This window comes from Nelumbo lutea, chromosome 1 (assembly GCF_056320005.1).
Source record: "Nelumbo lutea isolate HS-2025 chromosome 1, American lotus-T2T, whole genome shotgun sequence".
In the NCBI taxonomy this organism is placed as follows: Eukaryota; Viridiplantae; Streptophyta; class Magnoliopsida; order Proteales; family Nelumbonaceae; genus Nelumbo; species Nelumbo lutea.
This window is the reverse complement of record NC_142684.1, coordinates 180,656,558-180,684,368: the sequence shown is the minus strand read 5'-3', so window position 1 is coordinate 180,684,368 and position 27,811 is coordinate 180,656,558. Positions and strand designations below refer to the sequence as shown.

Here is a 27,811-nt window from a genome sequence, read left to right as displayed (position 1 = left end):
TGAAACAGATAACCACTTCAAGGAAAACTCCTCTCAACCATTGCCTTCTATTGAAATTAGAAAAATACAAAGCCTCAACCATCCAATTCTACTTTGATGTTACCTTTTCCTATTTTTTCATCAAATTTCTTTTCAAAGGAAAGCAATGTTAGTCTCTTGACATGAAAAGTTTCATCTCAAACAACAGACGCACGTTAACATAAATCATGAATTACAAATCGTTTCCTTGAAAATGCCATGACAATGACCATAAAAATGAAGATTTTTTTTTTTGGTAACCAAATAAATAGAAGATAATGACTAAAAACTGAGACCAGCCCAATTCTCACAATATCAGCAGTTCAGCACCCATTCATCGTCGAGATGGTGCCCAGGTGCAGATTGATCTTAAAAAACCAATAAAGCCCATTCCCCAACCCAGATGATCCATTTGGCTGGTATATACTAGCTGCTCTGTGCATAACGGGGGTAGCCCATTCCCCAACCCAGATGCAGGCGGGATTCTATCCCAAGTCTCTGCTATGACCCCTTACAAACCAGTTGGTTGGCACCTTGCTTAGGCCTATCTTTTGAATCCACATCGGTCCTCACCCATGTTACTCCCCAACACCTTTCACTGGGAGGTTTGATAAGTTGATAACCATCCACCTGCATGCACCAAGGCATTCTCCAAGCAAGCGGTACAGATTCATAACTGCTTTTTAACTTGTTACGTTTGCAGCCTACATCATTACAATTGCTTCTGCTGTTACCTCCCGTTATTACCACTGGCAACAGTGTGATCAAGATTCTCATGGCACCACTACCTGTTTTGCCCAATAAAGAATTTAGCTTCTTTTTACCTTAATCCATTCAGAAATTCGTTTGCTATATCCCCTTTGACATCTTCATGAATCTCTGGGGGCTTCTTACAAAGATATGACTATTCATGGAAAGAACTCGCATCTTTATATTCTTACAAGAAAGAACTCACATGATTTTTGTCTTTGATCCAACTTCAAGGTTCTCCAGGAATGAGATTCCAAGCCTATTCATGGAATCCAGAATGCCACCAGCTTTGAGGTCCTCACCCTCTGATTGGTAAAGATGAACAGCTGCACTCAGAATAAACCTATCTGCTTCCACCGACTCTTTAATCTGTTCAAAGAAGGAAATTCCTTTTGCAATATGTCCATGGTCCACATAACCCCTGAGCATGGTTCTATGACATGCTAGGTCAGGACTTAACCCACAATCAATAATTTTCCCATAAACCCTTTCAGCCTCCAAAATAAATCCTGATTTCACAAAACCAGAGATTAGTTGGTTATAATGAGCACAAGAAGGGTCAATCCCTCCATTCTGCATTACACTGAGAGTTTCCTCTGCTTTTAAATACTTCCCACTCTCTGTATAGGCACGAAGAAGTGCAAGGTAGGTTAAGGAATCAGGATGACAGCCATCTCTTTGCATAGCCTGGAAAAGTCTTTCTGCTTCATGATCAAGCCCACCATTAGCACACACATTGATCATAATATTGTAGCTGATCTGCATTTCCAGAAAAAGGAAAAAAGAAACAGAAAAGGAGTAAGCACCATGTCAATGTATTCAGTCAATGAAGTTATTTGGATAGTGAGACACATTCAGTTCATAGATGTCCCATATTAGGCAATATTATTTATCACTAAATAATGCAAAATCCCCCTAGAATAAGTAACCATAATGTACCTTGACGTCTTTAAATCTAAACATACCTTCTGTTTGTAATGTTTCATGTATGCATCAAATGCCCAGACATAGTATGGACCATGGACATGAATACAGGAAACAAAGATATGACTCTCCATTTCCTAAGATCCAGAACATTGATATGGGTTTGGATATCCTATTTAACATGTTATACCATGTTTCTTTATCTAGTTTTTTAAGACCAATATTATGGTATGCAGGGGGACATAAGTATAAGAATTTAAGTGGGAAAGAAAGAATGGAAGATGATGAAAGGAGAGAATGGTACTCTCCCTTTTATATTAGGTAATAGATACATCTATACATCTTGCCAGATCCACTCGAACTTCCAAGGCATATGGAGTTTTCATAAATATGATTCGTCAACCATTTTACATATTACTGTAGATTCTAAAAATTCTAGAAAGTGTTCATACAGTCTCCAGTGTTGTATCAGGTAAATATTGTGTTTGACACCAGCACATAGGACATGTATAGGTATAAAATGCCCAATGTTGGTCCCAGCTATATGGGATCTTGGGAGGAGTGGTCTGGAAACAGACCCAACCTTTCGCATTTTTTTCACACAAGGTGACTGCTCTCAGACTCGAACCAATGTTCTCACACTTGACAGCTAACATTTTACCATTACACCAATTAATGGCCCTAGGACATGTATAGGTATCCTGGTATTATATGTGTACATACCTTCCCAGGTTTTATTCCTTCTTCCTGCATCTTGCTGAATAAAAGGAAGGCCTCTTGACTCTTACCTGCAACATAATTAAGTATTAGATAAAAGGATGATACTTGACCAACATAAAAGATTGCTAATATAAACTAATAAAACCAAAAAAAAAAGACAATCTCCCAAGGAAATAAATGATTTGACATCCAAAAATTCAATTTCTATACCCTGGTAAGCCTTTTACCTACTCCATGTGCACTGGTTGGTATTGCACTAAAGTTCACTGGTTTACTCTGAAAGAAACTTCCCAAGGACCATCACCCATTAAAATAAACAAAATTTTATAACCATTTGCAGATTAATAGAAACCAGAATAGTACTCTCTTTGGATGGAGCTCACAGTATCAGGTATGACTCTCATTAAAATTCTCAATTCAACATTTCAACCATGCTGTAATCCCTAGTATTTGGTTAGTTATGTGAATCCTATCTCACCATTGTACTCTATGAAGAGCTATGTTTTCTGTCAAATGTTAAGTACTTGATCATTTCTTATTACTTCAATTCCACATCTTCTTTGGTCTTCCCCTTGTTCTTTTAGAGTCTCTACTTGCACCAAGTGACTCCTCATTGATGGAATCATCCTTGTCCATGCACATGACTGCTTGAAGTTTTTATTTCTCCTATGAAATTTAATTTAGAGAAATGTATACTGCACAGTCTGGGGGTATATATTCATAACAAGTCAAGAATGAATTATTACCAGCCTTCCCATAAAAGCTAATCAGATTGGCATATGCCTTCTCATCTAAGGAGAAACCCAAACCACGTGCCATGTTGAACATCTCTGTAGCCTTGTCCAACTTTCGACCTCGTCCATACACACTGCACCCATTAGAAATAAAAAGCACATCCATCATTCACAAGGTAAATTCCCTTTCTTGTCATTTCACCCTCTTCTTGACAAACAAAAGCATGCCAACTGCTTACCTTATCATGGTGCTATATGTCTGAAGTGATGGCACAACTTCCAAGGAAAGCATGCGATCATAAATGCTGGCTGCAAAGTGTAACTTACCTGCAAATCTTGAATCTTTATTTGTGATATTCAACTTCTTTACGTTATAACGAATAAAACACATATACACACACACACACAATAACCTGCTTCTAGCATTGCCTTGATGAAGGTATTGTATGCCACAGTATCCAGCTCAACACCTTCCTGAAAAATTGACTGAATAATGTTCTGTGCCTCTTGATGTTTGCCTGAGGTTGGATTATAATTCATCAGTACAAAGATAAAATCCAAGAATAAAGACATAAAAGTCACTAAATTACTTCATTGTTTAGCATGTGTCACATGTGGTACACACATAAGCAGTAGATATTACAAAGGTACAACAGAAATGGGTGTTAAAATTTGATAATACATGGATTACCATGCTGAGTAAAATCTTGAAAAATTATTTATTGGTTATAGTGTATTAGGTTTAACATACAATTAAATACATAACAGGTGACCTTTTATTATCAAGGGGTAAACCTTTTGATGCTTAATTTTAAGAACCATAAAAAAGTAAATCAGTTAGTTTTGAAACCATAATCATGGAAGTGTTGGATCCCATGACATCACAAATTCAGGTGCTTTGCCCATTTAGTAGAATATGTGAAATAGCTTGGTCAATTGAGCCATCTGGGAATTTGAGAATCAAGTGATAGCTCCCATGCCTATTGTCCTCAAAAAGAAAGTGTTTCGACTGCTGCTACAGTATTCCGAACAGGAAGAGGAGAAGAAGAGAAGAAGGGTCTGTCGAAAATCGGATGGTTAACCCATCCAGTCGACCCCCTTAATCTATATTAGATTCTAATAATGTTTACAAAGACAGAAATGCCCTTACTTAAGTGTGGGGCAGAGTAACTCTAATAACACACATAAGCAAGTTACTTAATAAACAGAAGAAGACTAAACTATCCCTATTCGGCACATCTTAACACTCCCCCTCAAGCTGGAGAATATATGTCATATAATCCCAACTTGTTACATAGATAGTTCACTTTCCCCGAGCTTAGAGCTTTTGTAAACAAATCCGCACACTGGTCATTGGAGCCCACATGTTCTGTATTTATCTCTCCGGCGAGAACCTTCTCTCTCACAAAGTGGCAATCAACCTCTATGTGCTTTGTTTTCTCATGAAAAACAGGACTGGATGAGATATGGAGTGCAACTTGGTTGCCACAATACAATTTCATAGGTTTATCCATGTGAAACTCAATTTCTTGTAGGAGATTCCTCAGCCACACTAATTCACAGGTAGTGTGAGCCATGGCCCTATACTCGGCTTCAACACTGCTTCTGGTTACAACCGTTTGCTTTTTACTCTTCCATGTCACAAGATTTCCTCCCAGAAATGTGCAATAGCCTGTAGTAGATCTTCTCATTGAGACTACCCAGTCTGCATCTATATACCCAACTACTTCAAGTTTTCCTCCTGGTTTATACAATAGCCCACGGCTTGGAGCTCCTTTCAGATACCTCACAATTCTATACGAGGGTTTTGCATGAATTGGCTTACCACACTGACTGCAAAGGAGATGTCGGGTCTCGTGATAGTCAGATAGTTCAGCTTTCCCACTAGTCGTCTATACCTTCCAGGATCTTCAAATACTTCTCTTGTATCACTGCTCAACTTAACATTTGGTTCCATAGGGGTCTCAGTCGGTTTTGCACCTAAACAATCTTGTTTCTTCCAATAGATCAATGACATATTTCCTTTGGCACAGATTCACACCTTGTTTTGACCTAGCAACCTCTATTCCCAAGAAATACTTTAATGTTCCAAGGTCCTTTGTTTGAAAATGATTTTGCAGAAATACCTTTAGTTTGCCAATCCCCAATTTATCACTTCCAATGATGACAATATCATCCACATAGACCACTAATAAAATTTTCCCAACTTCTGAGTCATAGCTGAACATTGAGTGATCAACCTGGCATTGCTTCATTCCAAAACTCTTCACCACTTCGCTGAACTTCCCAAACCAAGCACGTGGAGATTGCTTCAACCCACAAATTTCTTTCTTCAGCTTGCACACCTTACCACCCTCCCCCTGAGCAACAAACCCAGGTGGTTGCTCCATATATACCTCCTCCACTAGATCACCATGGAGGAAGGCATTCTTTATGTCAAGTTGAAGGAGAGGCAAATCATACATAACTGCCAAGGAAATTAGGACACGAACGGAACCAATTTAGCCACCGGAGAGAATGTCTCCATGTAGTCCACACCATACAACTGTGAGTAACCTTTAGCAACAAGTCTGGCCTTCAGATGCTCCACACTACCATCTAGCAAGTATTTCACAATATACACCCATTTACAACCCACAACATGCTTTCCAGGTGGGAGAGTAGTAAGTTCCCACTCCTCCTCCATTGCCTGCCGCCATCCAGGTGAACTAAGAACTTCTTGAACATTGTTAGGTATGGAAATAGAAGACAAAAGTGAAACAAACTGGCAATGTGAGGTAGAAAGACGAGATAATGAAACAAAATTGGAAATGGGATGGAGTGTAGAACTACGTTTACCTTTCCGTAAGGCAATGGGTAGGTCAAGATCTGAAGGTTCAGCAATAGGAGCCATGAGAGGATCCGCACATGAGGTAGAAGCAGGAGGAGGGGCCGGTGTCGTTCGACGTGTATACACTTGTCGGATCGGTGGTCGTTCAGTGGTGACCTGCACTGGATGAGGAGATGAGTCTACTCCAACAACAGCCTCTAGAACTGAATCACTGGCAGGAAGAAGAAGAGGAGGTAAGGGTGAGGACAAGGGTGCTTCATGACTGGAGAAGAAGGGAACAAACTCAAAAAAGGTGACATCAGGGCAGACATAGCACTTTTGGGCAATGGGATTATAGCACTTGTACCCTTTTTGAGTCCGAGAGTAGCCAAGGAAGACAAATTTAATTGAGCGTGCATCTAGCTTGTCTGTTCCAGGACTCAGATTATGAACGAAGCACATACAACCAAAGACGAGGAGTTAATGGAAACGGAGATAAAGTGGGAAACAAGATGGAGAAGGGGGACCGACCATGAAGAATAAAAGAGGGCATCCGATTAATGAAAAAACATGCAGTGAGTATAGCATCACTCCAAAACCGTTTAGGAACATTCTTGTGGTGAAGCATAGACCGAGCAATTTCAAGAAGATGACGATTCTTCCATTCAGCCACCCCATTTTGTTGAGGGGTGAAAGCACACAAGGTCTGATGAATAATGCCATGCTGTTCTAAATACTGTTGAAATGCAGTAAGAAAGTATTCACGACCATTATCTGAACGGAGAACTTTGATTGAAACACCAAATTGTGTGCGTATTTCAGCATGGAATTTTTGAAAAATGGAAAATAATTCACTTCTTTCTTTCATTAAGTAAATCCATGTCATTCTTGAACAATCATCAAAAAAGGAGACAAAATACTTGTACCCATTATAAGACTCTATTTTGATTGGACCCCAAACATCTGAATGAACCAAAGAAAAAAGACTCAACATACGACTCAACTCTTGGACTGAAGGACACACGACGGTGTTTACCAAACTAACATGACTCACATTGTAAAACTGACAACTGACTCAATGATGGAACCAACATCTTGAGAACCTTGAGAGATGGATGTCCCAGTTGGCAATGCCATTGTAGAGGAGTAAGGGAAGTTTGAAGTGCAATTGAAGATCCACCGCCGTCAAGGTAATACAATCCACCAACTTCATGCCCCCCACCAATCTTCTTCCCCGTCTTGAGATCCTGAAAAACACAAGTGGAAGGAAAGAAGGTAACAGAACAGTTAAGAGCTTTGATTATTTTACTAACAGACATAAAATTGAATGGAAACTTAGGTACATATAAAACAGATGATAAGGGGACAAAAGCCAAGTCAACATTACCAACACCACAGATGGGAGATGAGGACCCATTGGCAAGTGTAACAATTTGTGATGTGGATGTTTCAGAAAGAGAAGAGAACACACCTGGAGTCCCGGTCATATGATCTGAGGCTCCAGAGTCAATTCAGGAAGGAGTTTTAGATGACATGCAAGTAATACTTGATTGGGCATATGTGGCAGTGGTATGCTATGAAATAGTTTGAAGGAACCGTTCATACTCATCACGCGGAACACTCACCATCTCCCTCCCAGAAGTAGATGTAGATGTGGGAGGTGTTCGGTCTACCAGTTTACTGTCACTAATAGCAACCTCGCCTGCTACAGCATGATTAGCCCATCTAGAGGGAAGGCCATGTAGGTCATAACAGAAATTTACTGTGTGTCCATCCCTACCACAATGAATACACTTCCTTATAGAGTTATTTTTTCCTCTGCCACGGCCTCCCCCTGAATCACAGCCACCCCGACCAATCATGAAATTGCCACGGCCCCCTCTGGAAAGACCTCCCCCTCTTGTACTATGTCCACCACCTCTAGCTGTCACAAGTGCTGATCTATCATACTGTGTGGGGTTCTCTGTCTGGCCCAAAGAAATTCTACAAAGTCTTGAGAATACTTCCTCAAGTGTAGGAAGAGTAGAGCCTCCCAATATTTGAGTTCTAACTGGTTCATATTCCGACTTCAGCCCCACTAAAAATCTTGTAACATCTAGCTGCTCCCTTTGTTGTTGCTGAACTTGAATATCTGGCGTAAGGGGATGATAAACATTGAGTTCATTCCTTATATTCTTCATGTAGGCATAGTACTCTTCTAGTGTTTTGGTTTCTTGTTGTAGATCAAAGTACTCCTGATACAACTGATATACTCTTGTTGTGTTATCTTGTCCAGAATATAGCTTCTTAGCATGCTCTCATATATCCTTAGCTGTATCAAGGAACATGAAGTTGGCACTGATTTTGGGTTCCATACTATTCCACAGCCAAGTCATGATTTGAGCATCTTCTTATTCCCAATCATCAAACCCTGGAGAGTCAATCGGTGGCTTCTCATCTCTTACATGCTTTACTTTCTTCTTTGCCTTGAGAAAAACTTCCACTGATTTAGCCCATGGAACATAGTTCTCCCCATTTAGCTTAATTGAGGTCATTTGTACCCCTAGGTAGTTGGAGGAAATTACTATACTAGGTTTCTGATCATTGTAGCCATCTCCTATTGCTTCCATTGTACTCTTTCACAATTGTCTCTAACTTTACTTCTCAGCTACAAGCTGATTGATGTTGTTCACAGTTTGATATTTCAGCACCTATTGCAGCCTCTAAACACCATAGTGGAAGCACACACTTGTTCTTATTCACACTACTGCTGACTTCACACACTTACGTCCCACATAAGCATCAGTTTACCATTCACTAATCACAAGTAGAGGTCCTCTTACAACCACTCAAGCACCACAACACAGCCAAATCTGCTGCACCCAGTCCAGACTTGTTTAACACACTTAAGAGGGCATTACACAACTACAAGGAGTTCGGCAAGGTCATTGCATTCTACCTTACACCACTCGGCCACTTACAGCAACCCTACACCATTCGGCTACTGCACACACAACCCTTCCTAGGGCAACAATGAACCTAGTTCTCTAGGTTCTACTCAATACTAACAGCTTCTTGTAGGGTTTCTATCCAGAAATATAAGTAACACTAGAAGAAGAGAGAACCGACCTTCCTTTGAGAATATCAATCAACCATTCACTGCTGAAGTCACTTTCCTTGTTGAAGAAGGTTATGCGTAGCAGAGAGACAAGCTGTAATGTTTCTGACCTAGGGCGAATCAGTTCTCTCCATCGACTGACCAGAAACGAAGGTGAAGAGTCACGAACAATGCCGAGGTGCTTTACCAACTGACTTAGGTCAGGAGCATGGCTCTGATACCATGTTTCGACTGCTGCTACAGTAGTCCGAACAGGAAGAAGAAGAAGAAGAAGAAGAAGAAGAAGAAGAAGAAGAGAAGGGTTTGTCGAAAATCTGATGGTTAACCCATCCAGTCGACCCCCTTAATCTATATTAGATTCTAATAATGTTTACAAAGACAGAAATGCCCTTACTTAAGTGTGGGGCAGAGTAACTCTAATAACACTGCCACATAAGCAAGTTACTTAATAAACAGAAGAAGACTAAACTACCCCTATTCGGCACATCTTAACAGGAAGAAAACTGGAAGAAAATAAAACATTTACTAGCTCACATGATACATACCATTATTAGTCAAAGCATTCACAATTATGCTGATGGTAACAGCATCCAATTCATGCCCCTTTTCAATCATTTCTTTGTAAATGTTGTATGCCTCTTCTGGTTTACCACATTTGACATATGCATTTATCATGGAGGTATATATAGGTTTGCTGACAGAAAGAGAACCAGAGGACACTGCAAAGACTTCTTGGGCATCTCTAAGTTGTTGTCGCTTTCCATATGAACTAATCATATATGCACATGCTGCATTGTCAGGTCTGAAGCCCATCTTGATAAAATGATCATAGAGAGATTCTGCTTTACAAGCATCACCTGTAATGGAGAAAAAATCAGTGCTCAAAAAATACAGGAGGATCAAGTTAGCTTAAACTCCACAGCTCTGCAACTGATCAGCCAAAAAACATCCTCACTTTGAATCTATGCCATCATAAATCAGATGACAGGAGACTCTGAGAAAACATTTTCTGGATCTAACAAGAGAAAATATTCTAGTGAGGAAGAAAAAACTGTATTAATTAGGCATGGTCTTAGATGGAGTGGATTTGCACAGGTTTTAAGCTTTGGTTTCATTATGAACTTCTATTCTATTCTTCTAATCAAATAATATTCCTAATGACACCAAGCCAAATGGGAAAATTTTGACGTTCCAAATTTTTTCCATAGGTAGAGTGACAGAATTTGGACTGTCCTCTCTTCAGTTACAGCTTTAGGGTAAGAACTTCACCTACAGCATTGAATATCAAATCTGCTAAATCCAGCATCACTTGGGATCTTCCTCTAATATCAATCCTAATTTCTACATAACATCCTTATCCACCAAATTAATGCAACTCCCCCCCCCCCCCCAATCAATCACCAAACTGCCAAAAATGTTTTTTTCTAAAAGTTTTTGGAGTTTATTAGTGCCTCAGGGTTAACTGCCTTAAAGGGTCCAATTAGTTAAAGAGTTATGTTAGCTTTAACCTTAAGATACAACTGCCACTTTCCCTTCAGCTTCTTTTGTTGGTGTTAAAACTTAAAACTTGTTCATTTGGTGCCATTTTTATGTCACTAGATAGTTTATTGAGTTATCTAGCCAACAAGACCAAGATCTTATAAAGATGACATATTTTAGGAAAGTTATGATTCTCATGAAAATTTTTTTGATCAAGTATTCTCATGAAAATTTTAGTAATAGAGTGTATGTCCATGATGTCTATCTTGAAGTTGTGTTTTGTTTGTTTAGTTTTAGTAGGATCTATAATGTATATCTAGAATTAGCTTAGCGGTTAGAGTCCATATTTGAGTGTCAGTATGGGTAATACATGGGTTTATCTTAGTTCTAAAGTAATTAGAAGTAATTTCTGACCACTTTCCAAGTTAGAATTGGAGTCTGGAAATGTAGAGTTGAGCCCTAATATTGAGTACATAAATGGAGTCATTGTACATTATAATTGAACTTTTTTTTTAGAGGACTAGTTAGGACACATTCTAATTGTGATAAACAGGGTACATCCCAAGTGTGAAAGACTAAAAGCGACCCCTAATATAGGTGCATGGGGGTGCCTGTCTTTTCAAAACATCACTTTTGACTTATTCATTAGGAGTGTACACTCTTTATCAAAAATTGGATGCACAATAATCACAAAAAGTCTTTATTTACAATAAATAAAAAAGAAAAACCATTAAAAATACAAACGAGAAAAATACCAAAAAATCACAATAATATTCTCAAGTACACCCTTTTCAAACTTTCTCTCCATGCAACAATAACATCAGTCACTAAAAAGAAAAAGAACAGCTATGGATTCATCATCCTCCAACATCACCTAATCATAGCAGGAAGCAATCACTAAATTCTTGGACCATGAGCATGACTCATCTAGAAAAGCCTAACACTATGTGGCTGTTTAAATGTTCAATAACAGTTAAAGTGGCTGCCCTGAAAAACTTATTGCTTTATCTTTTAAAGAACAAGTTTTTAAGGAGGTTGTGGGCTCTCTAATAGCTTAAACTGAAGTTGTGTATATTACCATACCCTTGAACATTTTATTGTTTTAATTATTTTATCCACTAAAAGACAAAATAATAAATCCTTCAGTTCAGCAACTTCGCATGTTATCAAACAGCCCCTATGCCAAAGCTCATACCCTTATCAGTCCATTTTTCACATCAACCATCACAACCACTACATACCATATTTGAAACAACCACCTTATACCTAAGCAATTTCCAGCTCATCTTTACCCCTCCTTTAAACATTTCTCTCCATCCTGCTTATTGGCCTCCAAAAAATTGGATTTAGCAGTTCTCATAATCTCCTTTTCTTCTAGTTACAAAAAAAAAAAAAAAAAAACTTTTCTAGCATGTTCCTCCCCTATGGAAAAACAATCCTACTTTCTTACTCACCTCTACTTTGTCAATCACCACATTTAGTTCCACCTTAAATCTTTTATCAACTAGTAGCTTTACCTCCATACTCCTCTCCCATGTGCTTCGAGACCAAATTGTCACTGCTGTCTATACAATCTCTAATTAAAATTCAAAACATCAGCATTGTCAACTTCTGACCAAGTTCTGTGTTTCATCTTCAGGAAGCCACAATCAGCTATCAAACTTGAGAAATCATCATCTGCTTCCCTAAACCCAATGTTACATATTTGAAATAATGTTCCATATATGTCCACTCTCTTCTTGAGTTTTTCTCTTTGAGAGGACACTATCTCCTCTAACCCTAAAGGGAAACAGATAATGGACTTATGGACCACTCTGAGTTTTGTCCGTATGTTCTGCTGCTTGCTTGATCAAGGATTATCCTTCAATGATTTTCTCCTCTAAATCCCTTTAAACTGTGTGCAAGGACCAGCCTCACACAGACACTTCTTAGATGGGAGAAAACTTTTCTGGTGTGTATCAGTCTCAAATGCTTCTGTTCCTTAATTCATTAAAATTAAGGAATTCTGGTTATATCCCACCACACCAATTTCTTCCTCTAAAGTATTTCTCTGCTGTATGTTTTAACAGTATCCCTTTTTGCATTGCTATGATCTAATTTCTTGCTCATCCTTTGGTGAACAACAAACTATTACTTGCTTCTCCATCTCTATAGTCTATTCTTAGTCATTAATCACTAAAATTTCCTTCCTTTACCCTAGAAAGCATGCCATTGGATCTGAAAGATGTAGGATCTACCTGTCCATCACCACTCTGTAGCAGCAAAATTAACATGATGGATGGGATACTAAGTTGAGAAGTCTCCAAACCCCTTGTAATGGAAACAATGGATATCAACATTAAACTTAATCATGCATCTCCCATTGTACATGCTGGTAGAGGGACTACTTTAACACTAAGGCACTTCAGTTCTAACTTGTCATGGCTGGAGTTAATAAAATGCCTAAAAATCATGATATCCTTGTCCCACTCAAGTTCCAAACAGGTGGTAAGTGATAGAACCTACTTAGTACTAATATATTCAGTTGACACGCTATCCTGTACGTGTCAGTAAAACTGGATGTGAAGTCTCTAATTGTAGTTAAAAGGTAAAAACTGCCTGGTCAAAGCTTGCTTTGCATGCCATGTTCTTACTTAAGCAAAGCAAGATTTTCTAAAATTTATCATCTCTTGAAGGACCAAGTTCTGACCAAGCCAAATTTTCTTTGCATTGAATTGTTCATCCTATACCAATAAAAAAAAGTAACCAAATATCTGATTGCAAATGCACCAAGACTGTTTTCTCAATGATGGTCTGACACATTAGGCTTGATCTTTGTTGAACTCCAGTTTATATTCTGCCATTGATTATGAAGGAGTAAGAATATAGAAACCTCTCCTTGGATCAGGAAATTGAAGAGGATCTCGCAAACACCATTCATTGATGTAAAAAAGTGGACAGTGCCCCTAGCAACATAGTGCATCCTTCAAACCAAGTCTAGAAATTATTGGGGAATAATTGGCAAGCATAAATGTTCAGACCAGATGGATTATAGGGAAATGAAAGCCATAGCAGATTTCCACATGGGAAACAGGGAGTGAATGTCCGTATTTTGTGAATCTTACATCCTTTCATGTATTCTACTGATTTTACATACATCTAAATATGAGATGCAAGGTTCAACCAGCCTTTCCTTCTTTACTGCCAAATTGTCCCTGCACTCATGATTTTTTCTTTTTCTTTTTCTTTTTTTTTTTTTTTTTGGGGGGGGGGGCATCACAGACACGACCAAAGTATCCCAACACATAGAATTACCCACATCACATTTAGTTTTAGCAGTTTTTCTCTATTGTGCTTCCATGTTATTGTCTTTTTGATTGGTTTTAAGATTTCTTTTTTATTCAGTAAAGTACATTCCATTTTAGTTGTTGAAAAACAATATAGTCCAGGTATTTTTTCTAAACCAACATCAGACACAATAATATTCTTACCTTAATACCATGTTAATGTTATCCAGCATACATAAATATGTTTCATATTTTTTTTAAAATCAGCTTCCCTTAAGTTATTATATACCATAAAACAAAATTGGAAAGGTTAGGGGAAAAGGAAAAAAAGCATAAAAATGGAAAGGCATGTCATAGATTTCTTGCCTTTCTAATATGCATGTATCTATTTATGTGTTTATGTGTGTACAAATGTACTCTTCCACTATTTACCACAAAACAAAGTAGGAAAGGGAAGGAAGAAATTAAAAAAAAAAAGTTTTAGATTTCTTGCCTTCCCTAATAAATTTGCTGATGAGTTGGCTAGCCACCGACAAGCCTCCAGTTGTCTGCAGCAACAACTTAAGAATTTTTTCAGTGTTATTGGCATTGCCATCCGCTAAATACAGACTAAGCATCAGTCCAAGAGCAGTAGTGTCAGGTTGGTCCAAGGACTCAAATGTATCTTTCACTTCCTCAAGTTTTGTTGATTCTCCATGCACTGCAATCAAAAAGGTCTGTATGAACCTGCTGTCTTTGGCAAACCCAGTCCTTTCCATCTCTTCTAGTAAATTTTCAACTTCTTTTACCATCCCCTCTTTGCAAAATACTTTCATAATTGTCTTGTAAAGATCTTCATTAAATTGTACTTGATCCCTCTGCATGTTAACAATGAATGCTTTGGCCTTTTCTAGAAAACCCAATCTATAGTACAAATTAAGCATTTCCTTACAGGATGCAGCATCAGGAACTCCAGTCTTTGAGAGTGCCTGAAATGCAACTTCAGCAGATGCCACATCTTCCTTCATAACATAACACTGAAGCAAAACAATATACGCAAATCTTGAGAACCATATATTCCTAGATCTCATAAGCTCCAAAATATTTAAGGCTTTGTCAAAATTCCCTGCATTCAGATGGACCTGTGTCATTGCCACATAGGTTTTCTCATCATTTAGGATGCCTAATCGTTCAACATCTTCAAATGTCTTCTGTGCATCCTCATACAGACCGAGTTTGCCATATATCCTAATTAGTAAACCATAGATGACTTCATCAGCAATAATATTATTCTTTTGCATCTCCAAGAAAAGGGAAAGAGCTTTGGAGTAATCCCCATATTTGTAGTGTAAAGTTAGAAGTGAAGCACATGTATAGTTACTAGGAATAATTCCTTGAGACCTCATGTCTTCATAAAGTTTAAATGCTTCGTCTCGGTTACCATGCTTGGCACTTAAACTGATAAGGAGGCTGTATGTTGCCTCCTCAGGTATGAGTCTAGAGTTCTTCATCCTATCAAATGTCTCAAAAGCCTCTTCCACCAGACCTTCCTTAGCATATGAACTGATGACAACTGTATAAGTAAAATGGTTTGGTGCAACCCCTGAATGTATCATCTGCCTCCACAACTGAATAACCTTTCCATGCAGCAACTGTTTTTGCAGAGATGAGATCATGAAATTGAAAACAGAAATGGAAGGTACAATTCCTCTCTGTTGCACAGCAGAATAAAATGACAGCATAGCTTTGTGGCGTCCCCATCTAGCGTACGCGCAGAGCATGGTACCACAAGCAACTTCATCTGGTTCACACCCTGCTTCAAGCATCTCCAAGAAGGTCTCTTCAGCAAGCTTTATCTTTCCAACTTGGCCATATACACGAAGAACAATTGTGTAAGCGATAACGCTGGGCCGATAACTTAACTGCATTCACAGAGGCATTTACCTTAACCAGCTTTATGACATTTGCTTCCGGTGCCACATCTAACATTAATATGCAATTGCATTTTATCAATTTACCTCTTTTTTTTGTCAAGAAAGCATTCAAACTAAGAAGTGACAACCAAGTGACCTTCAAGGCCTTAATTGTTGCATATATTGTTAAATTTTGAACAACTCCCAAAGAGAACCAACTTCAAGAAAAATAAAACCAATAGCCGATGTATGTCTATGACTGCTAGCTTCTAATCAGTATTACTACTCCGCGGGAACAAAATGAGGAAATGTCAAAATAATATACCAAAAAAGCAAGGAAAAAAAGGAATCTCGTAATCACAAAGGAACAGTTTAAATCAACAAATTATCATCTCACCTAACTTTTTCTCTCTACACCAACTTGTCACATAAATCAAAATTGAATTGAAACATCCAAGAAAAGATTAATATTAAACAATCCAATTGGTTAGGAAAAAGAACCCCCCCCCCCCCAATCAAACACAATCAAATCAATATTGCAGGCATATGCATAGTGGCCCAATTGCAGGAAATCTACTTTTGTGCCATACTCCATCAAGTCTTTCCCACATTAATCTATTAAAGGTTCTCAACTCCTCATCAGTTTCAAATGATAAGACGAAATCCAACATATCAATGAAAGCCCAGGTGGAATTAAGCCACTTTACAGCCATTTACACCATCTCCGCATTCCCACGAATAAAACCAGTTGAACATAAATTAAGAAAAAAATGGGAATCAACAAAACCTACCTGCAATTTCATCCAGGCAAAGAAATCCCGCACCTGTCTCCACCCCTTCTGTTCCTTCAACACAACACACATCTCCCGGAACGTAAGCTTCGTGACAAAAGAAGCCATCACTTCCCTCATGTTATAGGACCCTTCAGGCTTCGTCGACAAGTTTCGAACAATTCGAATCGCCGCAACAACGTGCTTCCCGTAAAGATGACCGTTCCTATCATCTTCGAGGTACTGGACCATCTGCTCAGGCGTTCTCTTAATCCACTTAGGGGTCTGTGCCTGGGAACCTTGGTTCCTCCTGAGCACGCTCAGGTAGCGAGCCTTGGCTTTGATTATTCGGCGAGCGTTGTCGTCGGATAGTGGCTTCTTAGGGTGGTTCCTGTAAGGATTGGCTTTGGGATTGTAGTTGCCATTGCCATCGCTCAGGGTCCAAGGATCAGGAGTGATGGAACAGCGGATGAGCCCAGGATTTCTGGGTGATTTTGAAGATGACTGGTTTTGGCGGGAAGGAGAGAAAGTGGTCGTAGTGGATAAAAAAGGAGTTTTAATGGAATCCATTTGTGTATTGACTTGAGGGGTTTGCGTTTGAACTTTGTAGAAGGGTTGAAGAGAGACAAAAGGATGAGCTCCACGGCTCTCAACAATCAGCACTCAGCAGCAGTGAAGAAGATGAAGTGGAGACTGGATAGCACGTGAATTGGTTGCTTTTGGTTTGGGTAGAGGCTGAGCTGAGCAATCTTACACCACAGAGCTGGAACTTGGAAAACCTGGAGCTTGAAGCTGGATTTCTGGTCTTCTGGATACTGGAACAGTCGCTTCAAATGGGTCCCCTCGGATCTTCTGGATACTGGATTTCAGTTATTCGACCCATAGGACCCGAACCCCTTGAAACAACAGTTTAAGCAATTTTATATTTTTCAGGAAATTGTCTATAAAACTCACCATGACTTTTTAAAATATCTAAAATTTATAATGTCAATATTTTTTTATTTCAGCAACTCTAATATTCACTAACAAAAATTGTCCAGGCCAGTATAAATACAATTCTCATGACTAAATTAACCTTAACCGGAGAATTAGAGAAAAAAAATGTTTATTTAGGGTTTCTCTTTCTCTCTCCAACATGCATCGACTGTAGCTCTGGTAATATATCCCGGTGAAGGATTTCAGTGTTTTTTCTTCAAATAACAAGAAGCGTCCGAATGGCTCAGTACTGAAACCCAAAATTTCTTGACCTTACAAGACCTTCTGGAACCCTAAAGATTCCCCAAAGTCTGAAAATCCTGTTCCATTAGGAACCAGAAAATCTAGTTTGGATGAAGGCAGAGTCATCCTGGTTTTTTTTTAACCAAGTGCAGACAAAGTGCTGCAAACTGAAGCTGGATCCAATTGTTCAATCTCCCATGGAGAAACCCCATTATGCCGATTTGTCTCCAGAACATCACCCCGCCTCACCAATAGGCATCACCATTTTGAGCCAGGCCATCTAACAGGGTCCATATCATTAATCCCATTTACCAGACCAGTGTATCTTCGCTCTACTGCATCTTCAGTTTCAAACCTCATTTTGAACTTCATTCCAATAGAAAATGGCTGATTAAGGCTCTTAAGAAATTTACAGAAAGGAACTATGAACTCAAATTGGCTCGCCCTTGGATTATAGTAAATGCTGAATACACTCTTTGTGAACACAGCATTGGCCACAGTTGTGAGAGTCCCACCATTCATGCTCTAGCTATAGAGAACTGGAAAAGGAATACCACCTTTCACTTGAGCGGCTCTCCGGATTCCCAATCTCAATTCCCCATTGTCACCTTTGAGAAAGAGGACAACATCCCCAAAGACTAGCTTCTTCTTATTGACAAATGCACTCCATCCAGTTGTAAGCAAATGTCTCCGTGGCTAACCCTTGTAGATGTGCCGAAACTTCCACTCTACACGACTACACCATGTAAATCTTTTGCTACAAGCTCTTGGGATGGTCTTGCTTATAATCCAGAGGGGGGAAGCAGTATTTGGTGGTTCATCGAGGAACGAAGAACCCTCCATGAGTGTGCTCATATCAGAAGCAGTGAGGGTTTTGCAGAACATGTGTGAGGCGTTGTCAGCTTGGCCGAACCTTCAATTTCCTCGTCTTCACCATTAGCTTCCATATCTCCTCTCAGCAGTTTCTGCTCAATCTCAGTTTCAGGAAGCAGGGAGACTTGTGCGTAAACTTCATCCGTGGCAACTTCAGCATGAAGCTTGATGTTGACGACGCGGCAGAACACACGAGGCAGAAGATTAAAAACCGTCGCCGGAAATTCCGAAATATGCTCCAAGTGCTTTTTTTTTTTTTTTTGTCTTTTTCAGTTTTCAATTTTCTCTCTCTCTTTTTTTTTTCATTTTTAGTGTTTTGTTATAATTTGCAATAATTTTTATAATTTCTGCTTTTTTTTTACATTTTTTTTATTTTCTACAATCTATAAATTTCCTTGTGTTTTTCTATAATTTTTGTTTTTTTTAATTTTTTTTCTGATTTTGTTTTTCAATTTCTATAGTTTTTATAATTTAAAAATACTTTATTTTCTTTTTTATGTATTTTTAGTTAAAATATTAAAAGATATATGTATATATTTTATATTTTTTTATGAAGGGTAAAATGGTAAGTTTTAGATATTTTGAAAAGTTATGGTGAATTTAAGAGAAATACTGAAAAGTCATAGTGAGTTTTAAACAATTTCTCTACTTTTTATATAGTTTGATGCATCGAGTATGGGTTGAACTTGGACGCAGGTACAATGGTACAAATTAAGGGAAATTCCATATTAGGGCGTAATGTCATTTTGATTCCTGAACTTTAAAATATATTAATTCACAATTTAAGCTTTCAAAATATATATTTTTTGATAAATTAAACTTTCAAAATATATTAATTCAGTATTTATCATTAATAGACCGTCAGTTATATATATCATATGATTAATATATGTGAATTAAATATTTTAAAAATAACAAGATTACTGTTCAGGGTCTATTTATTGACATTGTGCTCAGGGCACTTAGAGGATCCCTTCTTGCAAGCAAAAAGGAAATAAGCAACCGACCCCAGATCTCTTGCCCAGTCTACCCACAACCATTCTACCCCGTTAATTGAGAACATCTCCCCCTGCATAATACTATGTAGGAGGATGAGATGTTCTTCACGTGTAGCTGTGATGGTATGGGGTAGACGTGGGCAGGAAATCGGAACTCCAACGCAACAGCCATTAAGGATACACATGCAATAGTCTATATAAATTTCTATTGGCTCAAACGAGGATAATTCGAATTGAAATCCACTCCCCACAAGATAGTTTTCCACAATATGCTACAGTACATTCCCGTCATGTATTGAAAACATCTCCCGATGATGTTTCATAATTTCTGGTATTATCATCAGGAGATATTCTCAATATACGGCAGAGATATAATATGAGACGTTGTGGGAAACTATCTTGTGTGGGACTGATTTGAACTCCATACTCTGTTGGCTCGGTGTTATCATAGAGCTTAATTACAGCACGATTTAGAATTTGGAATCCATGCCCATTGGCTTTGTCTCACCCAAGTTGACCACTTAATCGTGTATCACAATGTTAAGTCGATATCTCACCGACTTACTGTGAGTAGAAAAGGTTTTTCTGGCCCTCTCTGTACAATCTGATAACTAAAAGCTTGACATTATTTGCATTTAAATCGGCTAATGGCTATCATCGCTCTCTGATGGCCCTCAAGTGTCTAATGCTCATGAAGAAGCGGCACTAAGATGTGGTAGGAAAAAGGAGGAAAACTAGTTCTAATGGTTGATAAAGAAAATTAAATAATATTTGAAGGGTATTTATATCCTTTCATATGCCATTTAACGGTGATTAACAGTTTTGTACTAAATTAATACACTTTGAAAGTTAAAAATTTCAGATATTGGAATGGCACATTTTAAAGTTCGGTGACCAAATTGTCCCTATGCCTAAAGTATAAGATATTAATCTGGAATTTTCCTACAAACTAATTAGTGGTCTTTCATAGAATTTAGAAAGTTTATAAAAGAAAGTCCGGACTCTATTAGGAAGCCCATATATATAAGCCAAAAAAGGCTTTTTTTTTAAAAAGCATGATTTGTGGTATGGTTAAAGAAATCGGTTGATGTGTTTTGAATGATGTTTGACATTGATGCTTATTTTCCAAATATTGGTGTCACGTTGAACCCACATTGGATAAAGAAAAATCAGTGATTTTCAATCTATTTTGTTGATCAATTTTTGCGATTCTTGGCACACAAAAGAAATGAATCCTGAAATCAACCCATTTTGAGGATCACCATTTTGATTGATTTTGTGATTTTTAGGTGATTCCAATTTTTTGAGGATGACATGGTATCTAGCAATCAACATGTCTCTAATTTCAGGTGTATTGTATCGATACTTTGAACCATGTAGTGTATCTTTCACTTTGTCTCAAAAGCAAAGTTTCATACGATGAACAATTTTATAGGCGATAACGCTGGGCTGATAACAAAGCTGGCAACCTGGCACTTACCTTAACCGGCTTTATGACAGTTGCTTCCAGTTCCACAACTAACATGAAATTCTTTTATTAAAATCATGGTTGTAAGAAAACAACCCAAAAATGTAATCATTTTGGACATCGGTTTTCGAGTTAATGGTTTGACCGTTTAATTCGAATGGATGGCCCATTTTCATTGCTGGGTCAATAGGTCATTGACTAATTCAATGGGTTTTGGCCAAGGACCGGGTTTGGGGTAAAATAGAATCGAATGCCTGAATAGTTCTTGGGCCAAACGGTCAGACCATCTGAGTCAACGACGGTTCAAAAACCATGATTAAAATCAAAATGAGGGGTGGTTTATAGAATTGTCAAAAAACTCAACAAAGGTTTCTAATATTTTACCAGACGTATTATTGGATTTAATTACTTGTATACCTTATATAGTCCATGGTCTGTGTAGAGTAATGCTCTTAAGTGGCGTTCGATGACACTTTTTATATGCCGTTCAGATTTAGGTTTAGGTCTAATTAGAGGGTCTGAAACACAAATTCAGATCTAAATTGGTAAGACCCGATTTCATGTATTGTCAGAACAAGACCCCTTTCAGAGGCAATACATTGACATTAATGTCCTCATTATTGTTATCTTTTTATTAATAATAAGGATAAATTACAAAGACCGCCTTATACTATGGGGTATGTGACAAAGACCCCCTTATACTTTGTTTTGCAACAAGACCTCCCCTGTACTATGACTGTGAGAGAAAGACCCCCTTCCATTAGCCTTTCGTCCAAGAAGGCCGTTGCAATATTTTTTAATCCCCATACTACCCATGTGATGAGAAAAACATTGTTCATCTTCCCTAACCTCATGATACACTAGCAACAGTGACCAACAGGCCGTAATCCCCTCTACCTAAAATTCCTTCACATTTTTCTCTCTCTCCCTCTCTCTCTTCTCTCTCTCTCTCTCTCCCCTGATCTCTTTTCTTCCTCTTCCCCTTGACAACGTCGTGATTGAACCCATTTAATTCAATCCGGCTCCGTTTCACTTACAGTATTCGGATCTGTGAGTGATCGGTTCAGATCAATTGAGAGAGAGAGAGAGAGAGAGAGTTTTTGTTATTTGAATTGTTTTCAAATTGAGAGAGAGAGGTTCAGATCAATTGATCGGTTCAGATCAATTGAAGTGAGCTTCAATTGAGAGAGAGAGAGAGAGAGAGGTTTAGCCATTTGAGCTCTGCAACGAAGGATTTTCACAGATCGTGAGGGATCGAGAAAGCAGGTAGAGAGACAGAGATACAATAGATAGAAAAAAGGGAAATACTGGAATGAGAAAGACAATCCCAAGACTAGACACCCGATTCCTTTGGGCCTTGGCCTTTAATAACACCCCCCGCAACTATTGCAAAATCTCTAACGTATCTAAAGTCCGATCATTCGAGCTAAGCTTCCACAAGAAGTATAAAGATAAGGTTTTGAGTTCTTACTTTCCGTAAAATCAAAGGCCATCAAGGACAAGAAGAAGACATTGAAGCAATTAACCGCAAATTACAACGGCTATTATGATAACCCATCAAACGCATGGAGATCGATTAACTTGGATCACCCAGTGAACATAGTTGTCGCCTAGGGACTAGACGCCTTTGGCTGGGCGCCTTGTCCAAACGCCTTGACTAGCAATTAGGTGCCCTTTTAGGCGACTAGCGCCTGCCTAGGCAATTAAGTGCCCATTGACAAAAATGACAAAGTGGGCACCTTTTATGATATCATTTATATTGTTGTATCTTATTAATGTGTGTGTTAGTACATTTTATTATATGATATATATATCATTTATATTTTGTTTTAATGTTTTACTATTGAAATTTAAAAGATCAAAGGGTTTTGAGAAGAGAAAAAGAAAGAAAGAAAGAAAGATAAGAAAAGAAAAGAAAAGGGAAAGTAACAAAAGAATAATAAAGTTCTTTTTTTTTTCTATTCTCTCTCTAGTTAAATAAAACAAAAACTCAATCCTTGTTTTTTTTTTCTACTTTACTTTACATCTTGAATCTTTATCATATAAAGTTAATAACTTTCTTTAGCTACTAATTAATATGCATTTTCTCTATTAAATACTTATTATAATAGTATTATTTTTTAAAATAATGAAATTAATATATGTAAAAGATTTTTATCTTTTAGATGTGATGATTTGCCACATTTTTAGAGGAAATTTAATGTTCTTAATAAAGAGAATTGTGATTTTTTTTTCAATTAACATACATGCTAAATGGTATATAAAACTAGGAAACTAGCCAAAGGTCAGTTTTTCATATTATAAAATCTTTATCGCCTAGGCGACTAGGCACCCCTGTGTCGCCCATAATTGCCTAGACACCTTGAACAACGACCTTCATGATGCTGGCCATGGAGCCGGATCTGAAGAAAGCAGTAATGGAGAGAGAAAGAGATCGGGATTGAATTAAATGGGTTTAATCCCAACGTTGTTAAGGGGAAGGGGGAAGAAGAGAGATTGGGGGAGAGAGATAGAAATGTGAGGGAATATAGGGTAAAGGGGATTACTATTGGTTTGCCGCTATGTTAGTGTATCATGAGGTTGAGAAAGATGAATAGTTCTTTTCTCATCCAAATAGTTATTACAAGGGTAGTATGGGGGTTTAAAAATATTGCAATGGCCATTTTGGACAAAAGGCTAACGGAAGGGGGTCTTTGTCTCATGGTTATGGTACAAGGGAGGTCTTTGTCACAAAACAAAGTATAGGGGGGTCTTTGTCACAAACCCCATAGTAAAAGAGGGTCTTTGTAATTTACCCTAATAATAATTATTTGTTATTATTATCATTATTATTAATTAAACAATAAATAATAATAGTTAATAATAATATTAAATGTTATTAGTGTTAAATAAAAATATGTTTATTAATAATAATAGTAATAATAATTTATTTAATATCATTCTAATAATAATAAATCAATATTGTTACAAACTTTACTTTTGGTTTTTTGGAAAGCTTTTAACATGTTTTATATTATTAAAAAAACTGGGGGTCCAAAACACTTGGAAACAGGCGTTTCGGACCATATCTTTTTCAAAAGATATGATACGAAATGGTACGCCCCGTATCGGGTGTATTGTATCAATACTTTGAACCATGCAACGAATCTTTCACTTTGTCTCAAAAGTAAAGTTTCATACGAAGATAAATTTTATAGGCGATAACGCTGGGCCGATAACTAAGCTGGCAGCCTGACACTTACCTTAACCAACTTTATGACAATTGCTTCCAGTTCCACATCTAACATGGAATTCTTTTATTAAAATCATGGTTTTAAAAAAACAACCTGAAAGTGGAATCATTTTGGACATCGGTTTTTGAGTTAATGGTTCGGCCGTTTAATTGGAATGGATGGCCCATTTTGACAATAAAAATTAAAAATAAAAAACACCTAAAAACCGTTGAACAGATTGATGGTTTGATTGTTGTGTCAATAGGTCATTAACTAATTCAATGGGTTTTGACCAGGGACCAGGTTTGGGGTAAAATAGAACCTAATGCTTGAATAGTTCTTGGGCCAAACGGTCAGACCATCCGAGTCATCGACGATTCAAAAACCATGATTAAAATCAAAATGAGGGGTGGTTTATAGAATTGTCAAAAAAATCAACAAAGGTTTTTAATATTTTACCAGACGTATTATTGGATTTAATTACTTGTATACCTTATATAGTCTATGGACTGTGTAGAGTAATGCTCTTAGGTGGTGTTCGATGATACTTTTTAGATGCCGTTCAGATTTAGGTTTAGGTCAGATCTAAATTGATAAGACCCGGTTTCATCAATTGTCAGAACAAGATGCCTTTCAGAGGCAATACATTGACATTAATGCCCTCATTATTGTTATCTTTTTAAAAATAATAAGGGTAAATTACAAAGACCACCCTATACTATCGGGTATGTGACAAAGACCCCCCTTATACTTTGTTCTGCAACAAAGACCTCCCCCGTACTATGACCGCGAGAGAAAGACACCCTTCCATTAGCCTTCCGTCCAAAAATGTCGTTACAATATTTTTTAATCCCCATACTACCCATGTGACAAGAAAAACATTGTTCATCTTCCCTAACCTCTCGATACACTAACAACAGCGACCGACAGGCAATAATCCCCTCCACCTCAAATTCCTTGACATTTATCTCTCTCTCCCTCTCTCCCCCGATCTCTTTTCTTCCCCTTCCCCTTAACAGCATCGTGATTGAACCCATTTAATTCAATCCGGCTCCGTTTCACTTTCGCTATTTGAATTGAGAGAGAGAGAGGTTCAGATCAATTGATCGGTTCAGATCAATTGAAGTGATCTTCAATTGAGAGAGAGAGAGAGAGGTTTAGCCATTCGAGCTCTGCAACGAAGAATTTTCACGGATCGCGAGGGATCGAGAAAGCAGGTAGAGAGACGGAGATACAATAGATAGAAAAAAGGGAAATACTGGAATGGGAAAGACAATCCCAAGACTAGACACCCGATTCCCTTGGGCCTTGGCCTTTAATAATACGGATGAACCAGAACCAATTCAATCAAATAAATGCTTTGGACCATTAAGTCTGGACTGGTCCAGTTCAATGTCTTTCGGTCCCTTCAACATGTCGAAATTGATTTTGATTTAGATGGGGTCCAACTCAAACTGAACCATCAACACCCTACTCTAAAATGGGCTAGGCCCTACGGAGCTGGGCTTGGATTGGTTTCAACAAGACAACTAACGAACAGCACCTTAATGTATTTGTAGAAGCACAAACATCTCCAGTTCTCCACTACTAGGTGATGGGCATGGCAGTCCCTTCTATTAACAAGCCCATAAACTTGGTTTAGTATAATAAATTCAATTCTTATCCAGTTATCTCATATCTGTACTGATGACTCAAAAACAGCCTTTGAATTTCAGTGATCAATGGCATCTCAAATCTCTGATGGGGCTGCCCCCATTCTATTTTCTTTTTTCTCATAATTGAAACTAGTCTATAAAATGTGGTTTTTTCTCAAAAAGAAGGAAAATATATCATCAATCTCCCCATATATTGTCAAATATTGAACTAATCTCAAGAACCAACTTCAAGAAAAAAAATCAATAGCCGATGTATGTGTATGACTGCTAGCTTCTAATCACTATCACCACCTTTTGCGGGTAAAAAAATGAGGAAATGTCAAAATAAAACAGCAAATTGGGTACCCATTTTGGCCCATCCAAGATTTTGATGAATGTTCAACCCAGACCCGCCAAATTGAAATAAATTGGGTATCCAATTTAGTGTTACTCGATTTGACATTTGATGAATGGGTACATTTTTTTTTTTTGGAACATGGAGTATTTTGCAGAGGTTTGCACAGGGAAAGTTTTAAGTATTTTTCCATAATAATAGTACATATGCTTAAAGGCTATTCAGCCATGGGTGATTTTTCCTTCTCTTTAAAGTTTTAATATTGATATTATCTATTTTCCCCCTTGCAATTATGTAGAGTTTAATCCCCTTTGACCATTCTACATAATTAAGTCTATCAAATGGGATTACAGCCATAAGCAAATTCATGTCTAATGACTCACTCAATCCGCTGTGACCAGAAGACCCACCAGAGACTACCGAATCTTCGGAAGACAATGATAGACAGAGCTGACAACACTACTTTGGTCACAAAACACAGCAAGAAGTAAGACAACTATTCACCACTGTCACAAGAATGATCTGATTCACAAAAACAGAACTATAGGTCAATTCCTCTTCGATCAAAACAAAGAATGCACACTGCTATACTGCTGAAAATAACTCCAGAGAAGGACCACTACACTCTATTTCTGGTCTGGACAGCTCCTACAAGGACCAGAAAAGTTATATTTCTGGTCTGGACAGCTCCTACAGGGACCACTACACTATTTCAAGGCCACACGAGCACTCCAAACACCACAAATAACTCATAAGACAACTGTTACAGCAGACACAGGTTGTCCAGACCAGCACAACCCAGTTACAGGGCACAAAACAGGAACACAATCCACATAGATCTGAAAACACCCTTCAGTCGATGTGTTTTTTTCAGGGGGTCCTTAAAGGCACTTACAGGTCAGTCGATGTGTTTTTCCACTGGCTTCAAACAGCAGAAGGAAACTGAAGAGAAAAGATGATCGAGCTGCCTTTAATATCAGAATCAATATACCATGTTTTCTTAGTAAAATAGTTGAAGAACAGAAGGAAGAAGATAGAAGAACAAAGAGAGAAGAGAGAGGAGAAAAGAAAGAAGAGAAGGTTTGGAGTCAAAAAGATAGGCTGGCGGCGCCAGCACATCTATTTACATTAGGGTGCCACAAAAAAATAGGTAAAATGATAGAAATACCCCTACGGCATAGTACAACTACTGTTAACAGTTTTATACGTTTAAAACTATTACTTCAGGTGGGCAAGGTGGATTGGACAGTGGACCTCACAACCAACCGATTGAGAAAAATTTTCCTTGAAACTTCGAAGCAAATGAATTATTTGATAGAGGCAGTTGACATCAAATATGAGATAACACACCCTATCTCGTATAAATTGAGAAAAGAATGTAGCAAGCCATTTCATGGGGATTATAGATATCAAGAACTTTCAACTTGATTTGGCAAGGATCTATTTTATTTTACTAAATAATTATTATAAGCACAAGTTTGAAACAAGCTCTACCATTACATTTTTAATTATTCGACATTTGTTTCACATCAGAAGTTCAAAAGATTACATAAGACTCATTTTTAAAGCATTTGAATAAGCTACTTCTCGTTTT

At 37.9% G+C, this 27,811-nt stretch overlaps 1 protein-coding gene across 2 annotated transcripts; it reads right to left on the bottom strand.

The window, feature by feature from the left end:
• Positions 1-16: 16 nt before the first annotated feature.
• EMB976 (Tetratricopeptide repeat (TPR)-like superfamily protein) lies at positions 17-17,261 on the bottom strand. 2 transcript variants are annotated; one of them, XM_088961152.1, is made up of 8 exons: positions 16,481-17,261; positions 14,291-15,698; positions 9,598-9,909; positions 3,560-3,664; positions 3,386-3,473; positions 3,159-3,280; positions 2,416-2,480; positions 17-1,527 (listed from the first exon to the last, which is right to left on the bottom strand). In XM_088961152.1, the coding sequence occupies exons 1-8, from the start codon at positions 17,027-17,029 to the stop codon at positions 970-972; spliced, it is 3,207 nt and encodes a 1,068-aa protein (XP_088817278.1). In that variant the 5' UTR covers positions 17,030-17,261; the 3' UTR covers positions 17-969. The 2 variants fall into 2 exon arrangements, with proteins under 2 accessions (XP_088817278.1, XP_088817279.1); XM_088961153.1 differs by having other exon boundaries at positions 14,291-15,758; positions 16,481-16,990.
• Between the last annotated feature and the right edge of the window lie 10,550 nt (positions 17,262-27,811).